This window comes from Canis lupus, chromosome 33 (genome assembly GCF_003254725.2).
Source record: "Canis lupus dingo isolate Sandy chromosome 33, ASM325472v2, whole genome shotgun sequence".
NCBI classification, from domain to species: Eukaryota; Metazoa; Chordata; class Mammalia; order Carnivora; family Canidae; genus Canis; species Canis lupus.
Window position 1 is genome coordinate 31,469,825 of NC_064275.1, and position 24,995 is coordinate 31,494,819.

Sequence of the window (24,995 nt, forward strand, 5' to 3'; positions counted from 1 at the left end):
CTTTTTTCAACTTTCTTGGCACATGCATCATTTATATATATTTCTTCTCACTGCTTTTTCAATTTTTAATGCTTAGATATTGCTTATTTGCTCAAATCTGCAATTGTCTAATCATTCACATCCAGAATTATGCTTTAGAGTAGTAGTAAAGACTTATCTGATCTTTCATGTTTTTAACAGAGTAAGCTCCATACCGATGTATTTACTGGAATTTTATTGGTATATCCGCTTAGTTGAAAGTTTGCTGTATGATTTTATTGAATATGATTCAAAATTATGAAGGTCACTGATGACAAATGATGTACCTGTGTGCAATGTTCCTTGCTTCTTAAACAAAGGGTTTTCCTTCCTTCTCCTGGAATTAGTTTTCTTAAAAGTTTTATTTTGAGAATTAAACATTGGCCAGAAAACCTCCCATCAAGCTCTACTTGGTAACCAATATGATAGATATGTGATTTTTTTTGCATTTTCATTATTGAGGGGAAAAAATGTGAGTCTTTTTTTTTTTTTTTTTTTTTTTGTCCTGTCCTGGGGTCTGTAGCTGGCTTAGTTGGTAGAGTGTGCGACTCTTGATCTTGGGGTTTGAGTTCAAGCCCCATGTTGGGCGTACAGATTACTTTAAAAAAATAATTATACCCCATGACTACATTTCATACTTCTCTGTTTAGAAAAATTTCGCTTATGCCTTTTGGGGAGATACTACTATTAAAATTTTTCAGCAGTCACAAAAGTGGAGAAAAGATACAAGTATGAAAAGTCCTCACTCAGCTTTAAGACGTAGGCATCTTGTCAGTCTTACTTTAACTGCTTCCTTCGTTTTGAAGGTGGCAGCATCAGACATGCTTTCATTCCATGTACCTCTGTTTTATCTCTAGAAGATTACTGCAATACCATTATCTTACTCCACTTAACAAAATTAACAATTCTTTAGTATTATCTAATACCCAGTTCATATTCAGATTTCCCTGTATGTCACAAAAAGTGTCTCAAATTTTGCAATTTGTTTTTTCTGTCAGAAACCAAATAACGATTGCATTGGTTACAAATTGACTATAGCAGTTGCTTTTTTTTGCCCTTTGTCCCGAATCATCTTATTGAAGAAACCAGGTCATTTGCATCCTGGATTTAGCCAGTTGCTTCCTCCTGATATCATTTAACTTTTTCCTCTTCTCTTTTTGGCTCCTTCTGTCCTGCTGTCTCCTTCCTAGGTAGGCCTTTATTGATTGGTAGATTAATTGGTGTATTGCTCGACTGTTTTTTTGATAATACAAACACATAAACATATGGTTCTATAAGTATGTTCCTCCTGCCCGTAGAGGAACCATAATGGAAGAAGGGTGTTTTGCACCCTTTCCCTAACTTTAATTATTTCCTGGAAGTTATTCCTCATCAATATACAGAGATCTTACTAGTTTCCTTTGTTGACAGCTGTATCCTATTTTATTATGTATATGTAGCATAACTTTTTGTGATTTCTGTTTTTTGGAAGCATTATTCATACTTTGTACATGTGTGCTTTTTTTTTTTTTTTTAAAGACTGGAACTCTTACTGAAGATGGTTTAGATCTTTGGGGGATTCAACGAGTGGAAAATACACGGTAAATATTAGCTAGATTTGATATTTATTACTTCTTAGATGTCTTAATATATGAAACATTAAAACATATAGAAAGTAATATGACAGCTGTGTACCCAACACCAAGATTAAGCAGTTGACCTTTTGCCATAATTGTTTCAGGTCTCGTTTAAGAGATTTAAATATTGCAGATAGTGCTAAAGTCTTAATCTGTTCCTACCATCATTCTGAAGTTGTGTTCTATTACCTTTGCATGTTTTTATATTTTTTCTACATCTGTCTGTAAACAAGACCTATCTGTAAATAAACATATGTGACTGATATATTGTTTATGTGTTTTTGCTGCTTTCATAATCTTAAGTATTGTGTAGTATTCCATGATGGGATTAAACCATAATATATATTCTAGGGAGCAGTTTTATTTTTTTCTTCATGTCCCCTTCCAATTGTTATACACATCTTGTGAACATGTGATTGAGTTTCAGTAAACTAGCTTCTTGAAGATGTCTGTGCTGGGTTATATAGCACCTGCATGGCTACAGGTTTAGTAGGGACTGCCTAGTTACTAAGTGATACCGCCCTGTAAGTGATTGTCAGACTTCTCATTTTTGCCACATGGATAGATTCAAAACGGTCTTTCATTGTGGCTCTTGCAGTTCCCTTGTTACTTGATAAGCTGATCTTACTTTCACATTTTAGGAAGGATTGTTATTTAACATTCTTCTGTATATTGTCAGTTTATATATTGACAGAACTTTTGGTTGTGTTCGTCGTTTTTATTTTGTTCAGGTGGTAATCTTTTTCAGTACTATGCATTGCAAAAATATTCCAACGGTGTATCTCGTCTTTATGTTTTTGTTGTCTTTTAATGGCTTAGTAGTTGTGTTTGTGTCATTTTTTTTTTCCTTTCAGAAGTCTTTGGGATTTAGGGTTTACAGTTGGAGAGAATATTGTGTGGTTCATGTGATTTCAGAGTTGTTATATCTTAGCCAATAGAATGTCACATTGTGATCTTATGTCTTCCTCCTAATGCATCCTGCCTTCAGTTCCGTTTCGTCTTACATTTTATAGTTACACATCGCAGCTTTCTTTGGTCTAATGTTTGCCGAGTGTGTAGTCTTTTCCATCGCTTTGCTTTTTAATCTTTCTGTGCCGTTGTGCTCACATTTGTAATTTCAGTTATATTGGAAATTATTTCTGCCATTCTTCACTCCAGTACACACACACATTTTCTCAATTTCTCTTCCATATTTTCACACATTTTCTCAGAATTTATTCATTTTAATCTTTTACTGCTTGTCCTTAAATTATTAGTGATCATATTTAGAGTCTAAAGTTCATGGGTATTTTTATTGGGTTTCTAAACCCCCAGGAAACCCGTGGACTATAGAGTACTTTCTTGATTATTCCCCACCCTTATTTAGATGTATTTGTTACACAATATTTTAGGATTAGGACTTGGGTTTTATACCATCCGCAGGCTGAGATTTCCCTAGGTTTAGGACTATCTTTGCTAACCACTGCTGCTTCTGCCCCACACCCCTGGACTGCATTGCCCTCTTCTGCAGCTACATTTGTTAGTGATTCTTCCATTTTGCTGTCACTTTTGAAGGACGGTGTAGTTGCATATCTATCCAGGGTGTCAGCTGTTCTCAGCGCTTTGACGGTGTGATTACATTTCTCCTGACTCCTTTCCTTATTGTTGTTTTAAGAATACTCCCTTATCCTTGATTTCTGCAGTTTCTTTTTACTTGTGCAGGACTCATTTGCTTCTTGATTCCAAAGACGCATGCTTTTCATAAATTCTGGAAAAATAGGAGCTTTTTTCCCCACTCTGTTATGATCTTTTCCACACTCTGTTTTCTTCATCTGGGAATCCTGACCATCGGTTAGACAAGAAACTGCCTTTGGTTCTTTCCAAGTCACATCTCCTCCTCTCCCCCCGTGGTGTCTTGTTCTTTGTCTAAGTCTTTAATTTAAAAGTGCCTCTTTTTGCATTCTTCCAGATTGCCATTCTATTATCTCAAATTTATGGGATTCTAATTCTGTCTTGTTGTGTCTGTTGAGTCATGGGAATGTTTTCCAGTGCATGTTTAAATTATGGACTTAGGCTTAGCAGGATCTTTCTGTAAGATTTCTTTGTGGCTGTGCTGTGGGAACTCCTCTCTGGAGAGTTTGTGCTTGGCCGAGAGTGGTGGTAGTGGTGCCACATGAGCTTCAATGTTACTTTCATAACCTGAGGATTTCTGGACTTGGAGTAGCACGTATTCAAACCCAGATCCTATCCTGAGTGGTATAGTGGTTCAGAGTTCGGGCCCTAAGGCCAGACCTCCTGTGTTTGAATCCTTGCTCTGTCACTTAATGCTCTGTGTAACCGTGGCAACTTACTTCTCACTCTCTGTTTCCGTTTCCTTATCTATAAAATGGGGATAATAAAACCTCTTCTATGGTGTAAAGAGGACATGAGTCACATACGTGTAAAGTTACTAGAACTGTGCCTAGTGCATTGTAAATATGATACAGATACTAACTTTTTCAGAACTTTGGGGGAAAAGGTAGTTTGCCTTTGGATCTGTAGGTAAATTATTTTTAGTATGTTCTTTTTCTGAGATGCTCCATTCTTTTATTTAGTATATTCCTTTTCCAAGGATGCTCTTCAAGAGGACTGGCTGTCTTGGGTGAAAGAGATCCTTTCAGTTTGAACTCCCTACTTCGTATCTGGCCAGATCTCTGTGTTCTGTTCCTGTGAGGGGATTAAAGCCTGGGGCCTTAGGGTACTGAGATGGTTCCCTTGCCTTCTTCCTTTTCCTTCAGCAGTCAGCATCATGCAGGTTCACGCTCCTGGTTTTCTTCTCCTTCCATTTCTGGCATTTGAAAATTTCCTTTTCTTGCTTATGAGCTCCGTTTCACATTTAAAACATTACGTGTTACACGTTCATTTTGTGTTTTTACAAAAGAGATTTTATGTATTCTTACCTATCATATGCCCTCAGGCAGAAGTTTTAATTTGGTATCTAGTATTTTCTATATTGGTTTGTCTGGCATACTTATTCACAATCTTAGATAATATAGTATTTTAGTTATGTATAATTTACATAGAGGGAAATATTTTTGAATGCTAAAAACTATAGTGAAAATAATATATGCAGAAATGATAACATTTTATTTCTATTAATATTTATGAAACTGGAGTGTGGTTGAAATATTTATTGTCTTGGGATTTATGAATCTAATTCAGTGCATTTTCTATTTAGTTTTCTTTTGCCAGAAGAAAATGTTTGCAACGAGGTACTGGTAAAGTCTCAGTTTGTTGCTTGTATGGCTACTTGTCATTCACTCACAAAGATTGAAGGAGTGCTTTCTGGTGATCCACTTGATCTGAAAATGTTTGAAGCCATTGGATGGGTAAGTTCAATATTTTGAAGCACATGTAACTTTAAGGAAAATAGTTGTAAAAATTACCTTACAGAAGGAGATTTTTTTTTCTGCTAGGTGTTTTAATAACAGGATTATCTCATACCATAAAGGGAACTGTGTAATTTCTAAAGATATGTCACTGGAAAAAGATTTATAATTGTGTAAAAAAGTGTCTGTTTTAGTTAAATTAACTCAAACACCTTTATAAAAGAGGATGATCTGCTCAGGTACCTGCTTTATGTTTATAACAGAAACCAGCTATCCCTGACTTGGGGCAGTAAGCCCGAGTCAGTAAGATGATCTTTAGCAGCAACAATTTGTTGATCATGGGTGAAAAATATAGCCCTGTGTGTTCAGTGTACTTTTGTCTCCATTTTCTACTTCTGTGTTCTCACACACATGTATACAAACACATAAATTTGTTTACAGCTTTTTATTTGTTTTGATGTTGATGATTTTGAGTGCTTGCTATGTTTTCTGGTTACCATTTCACAGCAATAATAAGTTTGTTTTTGAAGTTCCTTCTGGCTTCTGAATTATTTTCCCTGGGCCAGTTTTCTTTTTCCCCTCCCTACGCTTGGTCTTTTTCCTTCATGCTTTGGGTTTTCATTATACATCTTTGTGGTACTTCTGTATGTAAGATTGAAGGTTTGATTTGATAATTCTCAGTAGCTGCAGTCAGGTTTTTCTCCTGACGGTAGCGAGTTAGTCTGTTTTCCGGAGTTGTGTCTCCCCGGAGAGGGAAGGCTGACCAGGGGGAGCTCCCTGTGTACTGAAGGTGAGGTCTCTTGAGCATGTGTGCCTTCGTCCAGAGTTGCGGGGTTAGCCTTTTAGGTTCCTCTCCTCACCTGCTCCTACTGTGCCTGCCCAGGCAGAGCTGCGTTCTGGAGTGCCGACCCTCACATTAGCAGCCCTTCCTCCTCTCAGGTAGGTAGTTCTCTCTCTACACAGTGACCCTTGATTTTGTTTTTTTGTTTTTGTGCTTAGTTCCACTATTCTGGCTGTTAAGAAATGTACCTCTCCTGAATGTCTGCTTTTTATTCTGGGTACTTTTTCTTCCATCCATCAACATGTTTCACTTTACCTTTTACTTTTATATTTGAAATCCTTTTCCTTTTCTAACTTTGTTTGCTTCTGTAGGTTTATTTCTTTCTTTTGTGTGTGTGTGTGTCTGTGTGTATTAATGTTTTGAAAGGGAGGAGGATGAATGGCTAGGTTAGTGTTTGGCCATCTTCTGATAGCCCAAAGTAAATATTTGTTAAATTTATTTTTTTATTTTTTTAAATTTTTTCTTTATTTATGATGGTCACACAGAGAGAGAGAGAGGCAGAGACACAGGCAGAGGGAGAAGCAGGCTCCATGCACTGGGAGCCCGATATGGGATTCGATCCCGGGTCTCCAGGATCGCGCCCTGGGCCAAAGGCAGGCGCCAAACCGCTGCGCCACCCAGGGATCCCAATATTTGTTAAATTTAATTTGCAAAAGGCCCACAGAGAATAATTTACAAGAGTAAAGCAAAATAGGATGGATCATCTTTGTTGTTTAAAACTTCTCTCCAGCTGAACAGATTTTCAGTAGATTTAGTGTCCTGTTTGTGGGTCTTCAACAACAACAACAACACTGGTTTTGTAATTAAGTTTGTATGGTAGCATGTTTTGTTGACTCTGAGATGCCTTGATGCTTGATCTTACCACAAAATATCAATGGAATGTTTCCACATAACCAAACACTACTATTATGTGATGTGATCCATGCCATAAAGATCCATCTCAATTTCAGAGATGTTAAAATATGTTTTATTTTGTATACGGTTGGCTAATTGGACACAGTTCTCTTCCACTTAATTTTCCCATTGGTTGCTTGCTTCATTTTTAAGTCAAATTAGTTTATTTTTTCTTGGTATATGTGTATTTAATACAAGTTTTTGTTGGAATTAATTTCACCAGAAATAAATGTTTTTAAATTAAATTTCAAGCAGTTAGGATAGTAGTATCTTAACCGTAAATGTTCAGTCTGAAACACTAAACTCAAATCTTTATACATCAGTGTGTATTCGATCCAGCGGTTCTACTTATCATATTCATATCTGAGCTCCATATACTTTTTACTTTTTTAATTTAAATTCAATTTAATTAACATATAGTATTATAGTATTAGTTTCAGGGGTAGAATTTAGTGATTCATCAGTTGCACATAACACCCAGTGCTTAGAGCTACCCTATGACCCAGCAATTGAACTACTGGGCTGGGTATTTACCCCAAAGATATAGATGCAATGAAACACTGGGACACCTGCACCCCAGTGTTCACAACACCAGTGTCCACAATAGCCAAACTGTGGAAGGAGCCTCGGTGTCCATCGACAGATGATGGATAAAGAAGCTGTGGTCTATATACACAGTGGAATATCACTCAGCCATCAGAAGACATGAACACCCACCATTTGCTTTGACATGGATGGACTTGAAGGGTATTATGCTGAGTGAAATAAGTCAATCGGAGAAGGACAATCATCATATGGTCTCACTTATACGTGGAATATAATAAATAGTGAAAGGGATTATAAGGGAAAGGAAGGGAACTGAGTAGGGAAAATTACAGAGGGAGACAAACCACGAGAGACTCCTAACTCTGGAAAACAAACACAGGGTTGCGGAAGGAAAGGTGGGTGGGGGGAATGGGGTAACTGGGTGACAGGCAGTGAGGAGGGTGTTGGGTGTTGTAGTATATGTTGGCAAATTGAATTTAAATTAAAAAAAAAACAACAACCCTGCTTATTACATCAAGTGCCTCCTTAATGCCCCTCACCGACCTCCCCTCCAATAACCCCAAGTTTTTCCTATAATGGAGTCTCTTTCCCTCCCTTTCGTTTTTATCTTATTTTTTCCTTCCCTTACCCCCATGTTCATCTGTTTCTTAAATAGGAGTGAAATCATATGGTATTTATCTTTCTTTGACTGACTTATTTCACTTAGCATAATACCCTCTAGTTTCATTCACATCATTGCAAATGGCAAGATTTCATTCTTTTTGATGGCTAACATTTCATTGTAAATATAACCATATCTTGATCCATTCATCTGTCAATGGACATCCGGGATCTTTCCATATTTTGGCTATTGGGGAAATTGCTGCTATAAATACTGGGTTGCATGTGCCCCTGTTGTTTTGTATCCTTTGGATAAATATCAGTGCAATTGCTAGGTTGTAGGGTAGCTCTATTTTCACCTTTTTTTTTTTTTTAAAGATTGTATTATTTATTCATGAGAGACACAGAGAGAGAGAGAGAGAAGCAGAGACACAGGCAGAGGGAGAAGCAGGCTCCATGCAGGGAGTCTAACGTGGGACTTGATCCCGGGACTCCAGGATCACGCACTGGGCTGTAGGCGACGCTAAACCGCTGAGCCACCCGGCTGTCCTATTTTCACCTTTTTATGAACCTTAATACTGTTTCCCAGAGCGGCTGTACCAGTTTGCATTCCCACCAGCAGTTGTAAGAGGGTTCCCCTTTCCACTCATCCTCCTTCGCCAACATCTGTTGTTTCCAGAGTTGTTAATTTTAACCATTCTTACTGGTGTGAGGTGATATCATTGTGGTTTTGATTTGTATTTCTCTGATGCCGAGTGATACTGAGCATTTGTTTGTGTGTCTCTTAGCCATTTTTTTTTTTTTTAAAGATTTTATGTATTTGAGAGAGGGAGAGAGAGCGTGAACAGGGAGGAGAGTGGAGAAACGGAGAAGCAGACTCCTTGCTGAGCTAGGAGCTGGATGCGGGGCTCTATCCCAGGACCCTGGGATTGTGACCTGAGCCGAAGGCAGATGCTAACGGACTGAGCCACCCAGGCGCCTTTTGTATGTCTTTGGAGAAGTGTCTGTTCATGTCTCCTGCCCATTTCACGTCTGGATTTTTTTTTTGGGTGTTGAGTTTGATAAGTTCTTTATAGGTTTTGAATACTAGCCCTTTATCTGATAATGTCATTCGTGATTATCTTCTTCCATTCTGTAGGTTGCCTTTTAGTTTTGTTGACTGTTTCCTTGCCTTGCAAAGTCTTTTATCTTGATGAAGTCCCAAGATAGTTCATTTTTGCTTTTGTTTCCCTTGTTTCTGAAGATGTGTCTAGCAAGACACTGCTGCAGCTGGGGTCAAAAAGGCTGGGATTTTGATCAATTCCTGTCTCATATTTAGGTCTTTCATTCATTTTGAATTTATTTTTGTGTATGGCGTGAGTGGTCCAGTTTCTTTCTTCTGCATGTGGCTGTCCAGTTTTCCCAACATCCTTTGTTGAGGAGACTTTTTTCCGTTGTATATTCTTTCCTGCTTTGTTGAAGATTAGTTGACCATAGAGTTGAGGGTCCATTTCTGGGTACTCCATTCTGTTCCATTGATTTATGTGTCTGGTTGTTGTGCCAGTGCTATACAGGCTTGATGATTACAGCTTTGTAGTAGAGCTTGAAGTCCGGAATTGTGATGCTTCCAGCTTTGGTTTTCTTTTTCAACATTCTTTTGGCTATTTGGGGTCTTTTCTGGTTCCACACAAATTGTAGGATTGTTTCTTTCAGCTCTGTGAAAAATGCTGGTGGTATTTTTATAGGGATTGCATTGAATGTGTAGATTGCTTTGGATAGTATAGACATTTTAACGGTATTTGTTCTTCTAATCCACAAGCATAGAATGTTTTTTCATTTCATTGTGTCTTCCTCAATTTTTTTCATAAATGTTCTGTAGTTTTCAGAGTACATATCTCTTACAAACTCTTTGGTTAGGTTTATTCCTGGGTATCTTACGGTTTTTGGTACAATTGAGAATAGGATTGATTCCTTGATCTCTCTTTCTGCTGCTTCATTGTTAGTCCATGAGAGTGCAACAGACTTCTGTGCATTGATTTGATATCCTGCCACCTTGCTGAATTTTCCTGAATCAGTTCTAGCAATTTTTTGCTGAAATCCTTTGGGTTTTCCACACAGAGTATCATGTCATCTGTGAAGAGTGAGAATTTGACTTCTTTGCCGATTTGAATGCCTTTTATTTCTTTTTGCTGTCTGACTGCTGAGGCTTGGACTTCTAGTACTATGTTGAATAACAGAGAGAGTGGACATCCTTGTCATATTCCTGATGTTAGGGGAAAAAGCTCTCAGGTTTTTCCCTTGAGGAGCATATTCACTGTGGTCTTTTGTGTATGGCTTTTATGATGAACTATATTCCATCTATCCCTATGTTGTGGAGGTTGTTTTTTTTTTTAATCAAGAAAGGGTGGTGTACTTTATCGAATGCTTTCTCTGCATCTATTGAGAGGATCATATGGTCCTTTTATTAATGTTGTGTATCACATTAGTTGATTTGCAGATGTTAAACCATCCCTGCAACCCAGGAATAAATCCCAGTTGGTTGTGGTGAATAATCCCTTTAATGTACTGTTGGATCCTGTTAGCTAGTATCTTGGTGAGAAGTTTTGCATCTGTGTTCATCAGAGGTATTGGTCCGTAATTCTTTTTTTTAGTGGGGTCTTTGTCTAGTTTTGGGATCAACGAAATACTGGCCTCCTAGAATGAGTTTGGAGGTTTTCCTTCCAGATCTATTTTTTGGAATCTTTCAGAAGAATAGGTATTAAGTCTTCTTTATTTTATTTTTATTTTTTTTTATTTTTTAAATTTATGATAGTCACAGAGAGAGAGAGAGAGAGAGGCAGAGACACAGGCAGAGGGAGAAGCAGTCTCCATGCACCGGGAGCCCAACGTGGGACTGGGACTTGATCCCGGGTCTCCAGGATCGCGCCCTGGGCCAAAGGCAAGCGCCAAACTGCTGTGCCACCCAGGGATCCCTAAGTCTTCTTTAAATGTTGGGTAGAATTACCCCTGGGAAGCCATCTGCCCTGGACTCTTGTTTGTTGGATGATTTTTGATTACTGATTCAATTTTTTTGTGATTATGGGTGTGTTCAGGTTTTGTATTTCTTCCTGTTTCAGTTTTGGTAGTTCATATGTTTTTAGGAATTTGTCTGTTTCTTATAGATTGCCTAATTTGTTGACATAATTGCTCATCATATTCTCTTGTGGTAGTTTGTATTTCTTTGGTGATGGTTGTGATCTCTCCTCTTTCATTCATGATTTTATTTATTTGGATCCTTTCTCTTTTCTTTTTGATAAATATGGCAAGGGATTTATCAGTCTTGTTAATTCTTTTAAAAAACCAGCTCCTAGTTTTGTTGATCTGTTCTACTATTTTCTTTTGTTGTTGTTTTTTATCATTGACATCTGGTCTAATCTTTATTATTTCTTTTCTGCTAGGTTTAGGCTTTATTTGCTGTTCTTTTTCCAGCTTTTTTTGGGTGTGAGTCTAGTTTGTGTATTTGAGATTTTTCTTGTTTCTTGAGAAAGGTTTGTATTGCTATATCCCTCTCTCGTAGGGACACCTTTGCTACCTCCCAAAGGCTTTGAACTGTCGTGTTTCATTTGCTCCCATATATTTTTAAATTCTTCTTTAATTTCTTGGTTGACCCATTCTTTCTTTAGTAGGATGTTCTTTAGCCTCCATATATTTGTGGTCTTGCAAATTTTTTCTTGTGATTGACTTCAAGTTTCATAACATTGGGGTCTGAAAATATGTGTGGTATGATCTCAGTCTTTTGTATTGGTTGAGTCCTGATTTGTGACCCAGTAAGTGGTCTATTCTGGAGACTGTTCTATGTGCACTTGAGGAGGATATGTATTCTGGTGCTTTGGGATGAAATGTTCTGAATATACCTGCTAATAAGTCCATCAGGTCCAGTGTGTTATAATAAGGAAATAAGGAAATTTCCTTAATCAAATAAGGAAAGCACTTATTTCCTTGTTGATCTGCTGCTTAGATGATTTGTCCATTGCTGTGAGTAGGGTTAAAGTCCTCTACTATTATTTTATTATCAATGAATTTCTCTAATTTTGTTATTAATTGATTTATGTACTTGGTTGCTTCTAAATTAGGGGCATACATATTTGCAATGATTGGATTTTTTTTTTTTTTTTTTGAGATTTTGTTTCTCCATTCACAAGAGACACAGAAGGAGAAAGAGAGAGGCAGAGACACAGGCAGAAGGAGAAGCAGGCTCCACGCAAGGAGCCTGATATGGGACTCGATCCCAGGACCGCAGGATCACGCCCTGGACCAAAGGCAGATGCTAAACTGCTGAGCCACTCAGGGATCCCCAGCAATTATTGGATCTAATTGGATAGACCTTTTATTATGACATTAGTTTCCTCCTTCATCTCTTATTACAGTCTTTGTTTTAAAATGTAATTTATCTAATATAAGGGTGGCTACTTTAGCTTTCTTTTGATGTTCATTAGAATGATAAATGGTTCTCCACCCCCTCACTTTCAATCTGGAGCTGTCTTTGGGTCTAAAATGGGTCTCGTAAGCAGCATATTGATGGGTCTTGTTTTTTTTTTTTTTTAAATCCATTTTGATACCCTATATCTTTTGATTGGAGCATTTAGTCCATTTACATTCAAAGTAATTATTGAAAGATAAGAATTTAGTGCCATTGTATTAAATGTTATGTCACTATTTCTGTAGAGTGTATCTGTTCCTTTCTGGTCTTTGTTACTTTTGGCCTCTCTTTCCACTCAAAGGGTCTTTAATGTTTCTTGCAGGGCTGGTATAGTGTAGACAAGTTCCTTTAGTTTTTGTTTGTCTTAGAAACTCTTTATCTTTCCTTCTATTCTGAATGAAGACTTGCTGGATAAAGTATTCTTGGCTGCATATTTTTCCCATTCAGCTTGTTGAATATCATGCCAGTATATGGTCTGGTCTGCTAGGTCTCTGTGAATAGGTCTGCTGCCAGCCTTGTGTTTCTACCCTTTTAGGTTTAGGACCTCTTGTCCTGAGCTGCTTTCAGGATTTTCTCTTCATATCTTTGTAATTTGCAAGTTTCACTAATATGTGGAGGTAGTTGACCTATTTTTCTTGATTTAGGGGAATTCTTTGTGCCTCTTGAGTTGAATGCCTCTTTCCTTACTCAGATTAGGGATGTTCTCAGCTGTAATTTGCTCAAGTAAACTTTCTACCCTCTTCTCCCATTCTTCAGGACCCCTATAAATACAGATATTATTTCGCTTTTTGGAATTGCTGAGTTCCCTATGTCTGCCTTCGTGATCTAATAGTTTTCTTTCCCTCTTCTTTTCAGCTTCATTATGTTCCATAATTTTATTTTCTGTATCATGGCTTTGTTCATCCTCATTTTTATGGCCTCCACTTGGAACTGCATCTTGGCTATAGCATTTTTAATTTTGGACTGACTAGATTTTACTTCTTTTATCTGTATAGTAAGGGATTTTCTAGTGTCTTCTATGCTTTTTTCAAGCCCAGCTAGTATCTTTGTAATAGATGCTTTAGATTTTTTTTTTAAAGATTTTATTTATTTATTCATGAAAGACACGGATTGAGAGAGAGAGAGGCAGAGACACAGGCAGCGGGAGAAGCAGGCTCCATGCAGGGAGACAATGTGGGACTTGATCCCGGGACTCCAGGATCAGGCCCTGGGCTGAAGGCAGTGCTAAACTGCTGAGCCACCCAGGCTACCCTGTTTTAGATTTTAGTTCAGATATCTTAGTTATATTCATTTTGATTAAATATCTGGCTGTGACTACTACTTCCTATTCTTTCTTTTGGGGTGAATTTCTCCGTCTTGTCATCATCTGTCCAGAAAAGAAAAAAAGAAAAGGAAAAAAGACAAACAAAAACTTCAGAAAGTGTTTCTGGTGTATGCTGTGTGTACTCTGCTGTTGTGTTTTCACTGCCCTTTCCCATCAGTCTGTTCTCTTTGGAGTTCATTCTTGGTTATAGTGGGGAGTGTTTGGATCTCTGACTTGGTGTGCTTTGGTCTGTTTATTGATTTGAAAAGAAAATTAAAAAAAAAAAAGCCTGATCCAAGACTAGAAAAGGAACAAAAATGGAAACAGACAAAAACTATAACCCTGTTTCCAAAGAATAAGAAGGAAAGAAGGGGAAAAAAGTAAGGAAAGAAGAAAAGAGACAAAAAATAAGACTGATCCGAAAAAATAAGGGAAGGAAATGAACAAACCAACAAATGAACAAAGATTGTAAGCCTCATACCAAAAAAAGAAAAAAAAAAAAAAGAGAGAGAGAGAAAAGAAAAAGAAAAAAAAATAGAAAAATAAAAAAATTATAAAAATTAAGAGGGGAAATAAAAGAAGCAAGCCTGATCTTATTTCCACCAGAAGCTGATGTTTGGGAGCACTTTTTAATCAGTAGACTTAGTCCATGAGGGTGGGGGGGGTGGCAGGGGGTTGTGTTGCTCTTCTGAGGGGGGCCTGCTGCGCTGTCTCACTAGCTGACTTGCCTTTTTAAAAATTCCCCTGCCAAGTGCAGGGGGATGGGATTTAGTATTGAGGGCTCCAGCCTCCTAGGGGGTGCGGTTTCTCTCTGAAGTCTAAGCTGGTGGGGGGGTGGGTAGATGGAGGAGGAACAATATGATGTCACCCCACCCTCTTGTTCCTGGGGAAGGGAACTCCTGGCCATCCCTACTCAGGAGGCCTCTCAGAAAAGCAAATATTCTCCTGTGTCCCAGGCTTTGTCAGTTCCCTGATCTTGATCTGTCTGTTCATGGGCTGTAGGTGGCCCTGGCACCACAGATCTCCTGTATTTTTTTCTCTGGCTGGTGGTTGATATTCAAAACCCCATGTTTCAAAGGGCCTGACAAGGTGTAGACCCAGTCCCCTACCCTGGAGTAGAACCTTGTGGCACACCCAGCGCTGTCCTAACCCAGAAAAGCATTCGCACAGTTCATGCATAGACGCTAGAGTTTATCATGATGCACAGTGAAAAGCTGCAACCAGGTTACTTGCCATCTGTGTGCGAATTAGCCCCCTACTCTGTTCTGCCCCAGAAAAGCAGTCACACAGAGGATGAATCTATTATGGCAACAGCGAAAAGCAGCAGCCAGGTTATCTGCAGTTTGCTCATGTCTCTGCTTTCTGCTGCTCAGTCCTGTCCCAGAAAAGCAGGCACTTGGCATGCACTTGGTGGTTTAAGTCTATTGTGGCTCATAGGGAAAGGCTGCTACAAGGTTATCTGCCCTCTGAGCACACCTCTGAGCACACGCTCTGTCCCTGTTGTGGAGCTCTGCTCAGTGGCTCCCAGCTGGCCTTTTGTCCTTGGAGAGGCAAAATATGCTCTCCAAATGTACTCAGGGAAGGGGAGCAATCTTTCTCATTGCAACCCAGGGGATCTCTTCAGTGTTGTGTGCAGTTTTTTTTTTAAAGATTTTATTTATTCATTCATGAGAAACACAGAGAGAGGCAGAGACCTAGGCGTAGGGAGAAGTAGGCTCTCCCCCAGGACCCTGGGGTCACGACCTGAGACCAAGGCAGAGATGGCAGACGCTCAACCAGCTCAACCACGCTCAACCATGGAGCCACCAGTGCCCCTCTTCACAGCTTCTTGTGTGATCCCCGTCTGCTGCGCTCTCTCCTGCTTTCCTTCTTCCTGACTTTGATCTTCCAAAAAAAACGGTTCCCTCCCCTTCAGGGCCCCTGGGCTTTCTTCCCCTTTCCTCCCCCCCAGTTCATGGCTCTGAACCTCGCATCTGCCACGGTGCCTTCGTCCTACTGTGCAGATTGTTTTCTTTTTCTTTTAATTTTTTTAATTTTTTAATTTATTTTTTAGATTATTTTCTTAATCCTTAGATCATATTCCTTCTTATTCAGGATAGTTGGATGTTATGTTATCTAGCTGTGTTCAGGGAAAAGGCAAGCTTAGGCTCCCTCTACTCTGCCATCTTAACTCCCTTGCACTCCATATACTTTTGAATTCTTTCCTGTTAGGAGAAAAGGCTCCTTGGATGATAGAGTGAGTATTTTTGCTACTGCAAGAATCTTCTGTGGTATTGTGTGTGTGTGTATGTGTGTGTGTGTGTGTAAATAGTCTCTAAACCAGCAGGTTGTAGAAGCAAAACAAGAAGTTTTTCTCTTTGCTTTGTCTTTATTCCACTTCTAACCTCTGTTTCCCATCTTTCATAGGTTGCTAGCACTTTAATTTTGCTTATATTTTGCTCTACTTATATTAATGATCTAGTAGTGCTCATTTATTCCTTGGGTACTGACATTTTTTTTCCTTTTTTTTTTTTAACTGAAGATAGCCATATATATATATATATATAATATATATATTATATTATATATATATTAAAGTAGAACCAGTGAATTGAATTTTATGAAGTAATATGCTGGATATTTTCCTTTCAGATTCTGGAAGAAGCAACTGAAGAGGAAACAGCACTTCATAATCGAATTATGCCCACTGTGGTTCGTCCTGCAAAACAGCTGCTTCCTTCATCCACACCTGCAGGAAACCAAGAAATGGTGCGAAATCATGTTAAGTTGGATAATACTGTTGATGCTCATGTTTAGTCCTCACTTTTTGAAATGTTGCTAGAAGATGAAATCACATGTCCTTTATTTAACTCATGTAGATAACGAATATTTTAACTACATTTATCCAAAACTACCTTGTGTATTGTAGACACTCTGTGTAAAACATTGAGATTCAATTATCTTTCTTTAGATTTTTATTTATTTATTCATGAGACACACACAGGGAGAGGCAGAGGTATAGAGGGAGAAGCAGTCGATGTCCGTCTGTCTATCCCCCGTCCCTGTGCCCCGTGTCCTGTGTTGTCCCCCGTCCTCCACCCCCACCTCCCACCACCCCCTGCAAGGAATCAGATGCTGGACTTGATCTGGGACTCTGGGGACTCCAGGATCATGAGCCAAGACAGACCGCAGACGCTCAACCTTTGAGCCACCTAGGTGCCCGGGATTTAATTCTCATTATCATTACTTTTCCTTCCATTTATGGAGCAACTTAGTGCTTTGTGAATACATGGTGATTAATCCTTTTTTTTTTTAATTTTTATTTATTTATGATAGTCACAGAGAGAGAGAGAGAGAGAGAGAGAGAGGCAGAGACACAGGCAGAGGGAGAAGCAGGCTCCATGCACCGGGAGCCCGATGTGGGATTCCATCCCGGGTCTCCGGGATCGCGCCCTGGGCCAAAGGCAGGCACCAAACCGCTGCACCACCCAGGGATCCCGATTAATCCTTTTAAATTGCATCTTTTTCTCAGGATTTAGTAAAAAGAATATGTGAAAGGGTTTATTTTATTTGTTAAAGATTTTATTTATTTATTTGAGAGAGAGCAAGAGAGCACAAGCAGGGGGAGTGAGAGGGGGAAGCAGGCTGCCTGCCGGGATCCTGATGCAAGGCTCCATCCCAGAATCCCAGGATCATGACACCAGCTGAAGGCAGGTGCTTAACTGACTGAGCCACCCATGTGTCCTGAAAGGCTTTATTTTTAGGTGAATTTCAAATTATGTTCCTACTTAGTTTATTTTAGTACTTAATATGTTAATGATAGGAAAATATTTGAAAATATTCAAGAATATATATTTTTAAATGCTAGGAAGTTAGAGAGCAGTCTTGAAATTGACTTTGAAATAATGGAAGCTCCTTGCTATTTTTAAAATGTATTGAGGATGTATCAAGTTTTGTTTTTCTTTTAACTCGAGTATGTTAACGGACCTAATCTATACTATTTTTTTATTCTTTTTGCTTTGTTTTATTTTTAGGAGCTGTTTGAACTTCCAGTAAGTAAAGAATGTTAACTTGTTACCTAAGTATACATGCTTTAATTCTAAAAAAAAATAGTAAATGCTTTGTGCATCTTTTGAAATTACGTAGGCTATTTATGAGATAGGAATTGTTCGCCAGTTCCCATTTTCTTCTGCTTTGCAACGTATGAGTGTGGTTGCAAGGGTGCTAGGGGATAAGAAGATGGATGCCTACATGAAAGGAGCACCTGAGGTCATTGCCAGTCTTTGTAAACCTGAAACAGGTAAGGAAGCAACTAGGCTTTGAGTAAAATTCTTATATTTGTATGTACTTGTATTTGCAATTTTAACAATGACATTTACTTTTTCCTTTTTAAAAGTTCCTGTTGATTTTGAAAAAGTTTTAGAAGATTACACTAAACAGGGCTTCCGTGTGATTGCTCTTGCACACAGAAAATTAGAGTCAAAACTGACATGGCATAAAGTACAGAATATTAGCAGGTAAGGTTGATGAATGGGTTTTCTGCAGTTTTTCCAGTAATGTTTTCCATATAGAAATTTCTGTATGTTGCAAGTATTTATTAAGTATTTATGAAATGTATACAACTATACCTAATGCAGTGTTTTGTTTTAGGTGTTTGAGATACAAGCACAACTCTTCAGAATTCTTCTCAGTTTGTTTGTTAAATATTTATTTAGTGCCTACTATGTGTCAGGCATGTTCTAGGAATAGAACTATGTTTTCAAATGTAAACATAATTCTCTTGTAGTTTGTTTTCCCAAATAATCTACTTGGTTTTGCCCAGAGGTTGGAACCAAGTACTATTTTGGTCAGAATATATTGAGTCACAATAACCGTACCAGTCCCCCCTTTCTTGAACAACTCCCAAAGGTCGAATGACATTTCACATCATCACATTTCCTTTTTTCCAGTCTTTCCCTTTCTCTTCCACGGTGTCTCCAGAGAGCTTTTTAACATTCAGATCTGGGGATCCCTGGGTGGCTCAGCGGTTTAGCGCCTGCCTTTGGCCCAAGGCGTGATCCTGGAGTCCCGGGATGGAGCCCCACATCGGGCTTCCGGCATGGAGCCTGCTTCTCCCTCTGCCTGTGTCTCTGCCTCTCTCTCTCTATGTCTATCATGAATGAAGGAATGAATGAATGAATGAATGAATGAAAAGGAATGAATGAATAAATAAATCTTTAAAAAAAACCATTCAGATATAACACCAGGTCCTACCTAATACTCTCGTAAATGGCTTCCCATCATGTAGTGGAAGGGTTCACCATCAGGGATATGCATCAGGAAAGAAACAAAACAAAACGCCTAACACTTCATTTGAAAAGAAGGAGAAAGTGTTAGAAGAAATAATCAGAAAGAGACATACAAATGGCCAATGAACACATGGAAATGGTAGTATACTTTATTTAGTTCTTTGGAGAATTAGAAGATAAAACCACAGTGAGATATCACTTCTTTCCTGAGGTTGGTGAAGTTGAAAAGATTGATAATACCAAGTGTTAGTGAAGGCTTGAGAAAATTTTAATGACATACAGCTACTACACTATTGTAGCTTCACAAAGAACATGTGTAATACCTATCAAAATTTAAATTTGCTTATACAATTTGACCCAGCAAGTGCAATTCTGGGAATCCAGCTTAAAGAGCTATTTTACAAGTGTATAAGGTTCAGATTGAAATAGTGTCAATAACATAACCAATAGGGCAGTGGCTAAATTATGGACTGTTAACACTTCTATTAATTATAGCTTTTCTTGCTATGTGAAAGTGAAGTGTTCTTGTGAAGCTATAGTTCTTGTGAAGCTATTAATTTATGTGGACAAAATTTTGAGTATTTCTGGACTCCAAAAATAACCTCTCTTAAGCTTTTCTGATACCTTAGGACACATCTCCCTCCCTCCCTCCCTCCCTCCCTCCCTCCCTCCCTCCCTCCCTCCCTCCCTCCCTCCCTCCTTCCTTCCTTCCTTCCTTCCTTCCTTCCTTCCTTCCTTCCTTCCTTCCTTCCTTTTGCTTACCATATCTCTTTTTTTTTATTGGAGTTCAATTTGCCAACATTTAGCATAACACCCAGTGCTCATCCTGCTGTGCCCCCCTCAGTGCCCATTACCCAGTCACCCCAACCCCCTGCCCACCTCACTTTCCACTACCCCTTGTTCATTTCCCAGAGTTAGGTGTCTCTCATGTTTTGCCACCTCCTCACTGATATTTATTTTCACTCATTTTCTCTCTTTTCCCTTTCCCTTTATTCCCTTTCACTAATTTTTATATTCCCCAAATGAATGAGACCATATAATGTTTGTCCTTTCTGATTGACTTATTTCACTCAGCATAATACCCTCCAGTTCCATCCACGTCAAAGCAAATGGTGGGTATTTGTTGTTTCTAATGGCTGAGTAATATTCCATTGTGTACATAGACCACAGCTTCTTTATCCATTCATCTTTCGATGGACACTGAGGCTCCTTCCACAGTGTGGCTATTGTGGACATTGCTGCTAGAAACATCGGGGTGCAGGTGTCCTGGTGTTTGACTGCATCTGTATCTTTGGGGTAAATCAGGACACATCTTTCTGATGCAGGCACAGAATAAGTCAGGATAGAACAAGATGCTCACAGACACTGTTCAAAGCTGTGTGGTGGCTCTATGTTGAGATGCTGATTGTAATTCCCAGGGAAGGAGCTGGGAGCGCCATTCTCACTGCTCAGGAGTGCATTGCTTCTGAAATGATCCACTGCAAAACATGCTAAATGCTAAGTTTGCCTTTTGCCCTTTCTTTCTTGAAAGCAAAAGCAAAAAATCCTGTTCAATTTCTTTCAGTTAGTGAAAACAAGTATTAATATAGGTCTTTCATAAAAGTAAAGTGACCTAATGGAAGCTTTTGGAAAGTGGGAGATAGATACCTGTATTTTCAGGCACACTAAGTGAAAAGAATTAGGGCAGTGTTCAGAGTACAGTCTTGTTTTTCTGAATGAGAACTGAAGGAGTGGAATGGATAGCTCAATAGCTAAAAGGAAAAACTATGTTCAGAATTCTATTAACAGGGGGATCCCTGGGTGGCGCAGCGGTTTGGCACTTGCCTTTGGCCCAGGGCACGATCCTGGAGACCCTGGATCGAATCCCATGTCAGGCTCTTTGCATGGAGCCTGCTTCTCCCTCTGCCTGTGTCTCTGCCTCTCTCTCTCTCTCTCTCTGTGTGACTAAGATAAATAAATTAAAAAAAAAAAATAGAAGCTTTAAAAAAAAAAAAAAAGAATTCTATTAACACAATATTTGGGGGATGTGGTTTAAGCATGAACATTTAAAGAAAAAAAAAGCAATAGCCAGATGATCTGATGGATATGCTTGTTTGGGAGGTACACATGTAAAATACTCTGTTCTGATTCTTGTGAAGGGGCACATTAGGCTCTTTCTCTGCAGCTTTACCTTTTGCCATTTTTCCCATTAAAGTCTAACTACTGATTTTCTTTAGTTCTTGAGCTTCTCCTATTCAGATCTCCTTTCATGCCCTTGAGTAGGCTATTCCTTCTCTGCACAGAACTTTATCTACTCCCCTTCTTCCACATCTTTCAACCAAGACCTTCTCTGTCTTTCCATTCTATCTTACAGGGGCAAGTTTTGGCATTTCTCTTACAGCTTGAACCTTTATATCTTCAGTAGAATATTATTTTATGCATTCATTAGGGGACAAAGTTTCCATGACCTGTGTCATTCATTGGAGAGTTAGGAAAACAGTAGCAGCCAAAAAACTAGCAGATCATGGGAAAATGGCTACATTGCTTAGACCCTACAGTTTCACATTGGTACAGCTTTTTTTTTTTTTGTTATGATAGTCACAGAGAGAGAGAGGTAGAGACATAGGCAGAGGGAGAAGCAGGCCCCATGCACCGGGAGCCCGATGTGGGATTCGATCCCGGGTCTCCAGGATCACGCCCTGGGCCAAAGGCAGGCGCTAAACCGCTGTGCCACCCAGGGATCCCTGGTACAGCTTTGTTCCCTGAAATGCATTTTTAGAGTTCAAGATTTATTTCTACTATCAACCACCAGCAGTGTCATTTGTATTGTTTCTAAACGTTTTTTTTTAGAGCACAACTTTTTTTTTTTTTTTTTTAAGATTTCATTTATTTTTGTAAGAAAGAGAGAGAGGGAGAAGCATGAGCCGGGGGAAGGGCAGAGGGACAGGGAGAAGCAGACTCCTCGCTGAGCAGGGAGCCCCATGTGATTTGGGGCTCGATCTCAGGACCCTGAGATCATGACCTGAGCTAATGGCAGACAGCTTAACTAACTGAGCCTGCAGTCCCCCCCAACTGTTCTTTAATACCTTTACCGTCCATAGTTATAAATTATTTTTCAAAGGTTGTTTTTAGAGCTGTGTATTTAAAGTGCCTTTATTGAATTTTGCGTCAAAAAACCACTTGGGGGCAGCCCCGGTGCAGCGGTTTAGCACCACCTGCAGCCCAGGGCATGATCCTGGAGACCCTGGATCGAGTCCCATGTCAGGCTCTCTGCATGGAGCCAGCTTCTCCCTCTGCCTGTGTCTCTGCTTCTTGTTCTCTCTCTGTGTCTCTATGAATAAATAAATAAATTAAAAAGAAAAAAACCACTTGGTTGGGACACCTAAGTGTGGCTCAGTGATTGAGCATCTGCCTTTGACTCAGGGTGTGATCCCAGAGTCCTGGGATCAAGTCCTGCATCAGGCTTCCTGCATGGAGCCTGCTTCTCCCTCCGCCTGTGTCTCTGCCTTTATCTCTGTATCTCGCATGAATAAATAAATTAAATCTTTAAAAAAAAACTTTAAAAAAAGAATACAGTCATCTCCATGATATTTTTGTATGCACCTCTCTTTTTAAAAGACTATTTATTTATTTGAATGAGAGAGAGAGAGAGAGGACGGACAGAGGGAAAGAATCCCAAAAAGAATCTCCACTAAGTGCAGGGCTCGATCTCACAACCCTGAGATCATGACTTGAGTCGAATTAAAGAGTTGGATGCTCGACCAACTGAGCCTCTGAGCCTCTGCATGCATCTCTTTGCTGGCATGTTTGTTTTCCCACAAAAACGCCATGAGTAGACATCATACCTTTTCATGTTTGACTTCCCAGTGACTAGTAGTACTACTTGTGCAGAGTAGATAACTCAACTTTTGAAGGAATAGCCTCTTAATAGCTATTGAATATTAATAAATAATTTAAGAGCCCCATCTCTGGGACCCATTGTAGATCTTATTGTCAGACTGCTAAATAGTTTTTGTATCATACTTCCAAGATTGAGAATTTGATTATGAGTCCTTTAAAATTCATCAAGGGCTTGATAGTGAATTCACTATAACTGTATTGAATGTGCTGTGGTCAAGGTTTTCCTTTTCTTGTTAATATTTATGTTAGGGTCCCCTGGGCAGGGGGGCAGTAAAGCATAGATTTATTTATGCATATTCATTTTGTGGGTAGAATACAAGGTGAACATTTGTTAGTACTATAGATGTTTAGTGTCTTACAAAGATGGCATTTCCAAATTATCCTGATTTCTCACATTTCAAAGGGTAAAATTTTATTTTACAATATAACTCTTGGGAATTATTTTTACAGTTGCAATATTTTTGAGATACTGAACGCAAACACATTTATGGTTTATGGTTTATTCAACATATAAAATGTTTCAATTTGCAAATTACAGGTATTTTAAACTGCCTTATTTATTTATTTATTTATTTATTTATTTATTTATTTATTTATTTATTTATTTTAAAAAGATTTTATTTATTTATTCATGAGAGAGAGAGAGAGAGAGAGGCAGAGACACAGGCAGAGGGAGAAGCAGGTTCCATGCAGGGAGCCTGATGTGGGACTCGATCCCGGGTCTCCAGGATCAGACCCTGGGCTGAAGGCAGGCGCTAAACCACTGAGCCACCCGGACTGCCCTGCCTTATTTATATAAAGAGAACAGGATCTGTTCTGTGGACTAAGTCATTATGTGTTAAAATTTCTTTTTCTGCAGAGACGTCATTGAAAACAACATGGATTTTATGGGATTAATTGTAATGCAGAACAAATTAAAGCAAGAAACCCCTGCAGTACTTGAAGATTTGCATAAAGCCAACATTCGCACTGTCATGGTCACAGGTTAGACATTATAGAAGGACACAGGAAAAATTGAGAGTTCAGGTTATGGGATATTGTGGAATGATCAGTTAGTTATGAAAGTATATGGTGGCTCCATCCTACTTTGTCCCATTGTAGCTCAGAATGTTTTTTAAAGGTATAAGATAACTTTGCAGTACTCTTTTGAGGGCTAGCAAATTCTGTTTCTAGAAGTAGTAAAATGGTGAAGGGCATTTTGAAAAAAATTTAGATTCATATTTTTTATAGCAGTTGTATCTTGTGTTAGTTATTTGTAGATTTGTTTTCTCTATTAGAGCCTGTGATTCTAGGGGGTTAAGAGAATATTTTGTTCATTTTGGGGGTCTCCTGTAATTTTTAGAACTGTGCCAGATGGATGGAAAATGATTAATAATATTTGTTAGAATTATATTTTTACGTATAAAAGTATGTTTATTATCATTGCTTGAATTCATACTAGTGAAAATAGCCATTGTTTGATTGGTTTTTGATTTCTGATGACTATATCCAAATGATTTTCCTGGAATTATTATATTGTTGATATTAGATAATTCCCATTCCTTAGCTGTGTGAAATTGTGGCAGCTCTTAAGTATTTTTTTCTTAGTACATAATCAGAATTAAGATTATCACTTTATGGCTCTTGTGTGTTTACTAAGACCTGTATGGAAAAGGCAATTGACAATTTTTTGTTTTAGACTCTGAGATCGATGTAATAGCATACTTATTTACCACTATGTAGCTCAAGTAAAGAAATTTAATAGCATCCCAGCAATTCCTTGGTTCTAATGATTCCTCCTTCAAAACACTTTCCCTCTCAGTCTCTTCCCCTCTTTCCCTGCCATGACAGACTGTGGCCTTGTGTCCCACAGAAATAGTATGTGGAAACTGTGGGGACAGAAGGCCTATTACCCTTCAGTTCTGGCAGCAGTGGGCTTCCCAGACCTTTCCCTGCCTCTCACATACATTTATATTTTCTTGATCCTGTTCTTTCAGGGCTTTCTTTTCTCCTTTTCATGATGGAGAGGATGTCTGTTTTCTCTTCCTATCTTGTAAAGATTGTATTCTTGTTACCTTATCATTTTACTTCTGTAATCCATTCTTTTTTTTCCCTGTGATATTAGGTATTCTTGTACAGACCATCAGTCACTCCTAAGTTATTTCAACAAATATTTTTTGAGCACCTGCTATGTGTATAGCACTGTGCCAGGTGGTGTTGATGGTTACTACTAGTGCATGACGAAAAAGATTCACAATATATCTGGC

At 38.7% G+C, this 24,995-nt stretch overlaps 1 protein-coding gene across 8 annotated transcripts in view; it reads left to right on the forward strand.

The window, feature by feature from the left end:
* ATP13A3 (ATPase 13A3) overlaps positions 1-24,995 on the forward strand; it is a 98,985-nt gene that overhangs the window by 44,113 nt on the left and 29,877 nt on the right. For all 8 annotated transcript variants that reach the window (XM_025473236.3, XM_049105237.1, XM_025473243.3 and 5 more), the window contains 7 exons: positions 1,537-1,598; positions 4,831-4,981; positions 16,235-16,351; positions 17,617-17,634; positions 17,729-17,882; positions 17,979-18,099; positions 23,609-23,733. In XM_025473236.3, the coding sequence (XP_025329021.1) occupies positions 1,537-1,598; positions 4,831-4,981; positions 16,235-16,351; positions 17,617-17,634; positions 17,729-17,882; positions 17,979-18,099; positions 23,609-23,733 (748 nt within the window). The remainder of the gene's footprint in view (positions 1-1,536; positions 1,599-4,830; positions 4,982-16,234; positions 16,352-17,616; positions 17,635-17,728; positions 17,883-17,978; positions 18,100-23,608; positions 23,734-24,995) is intronic.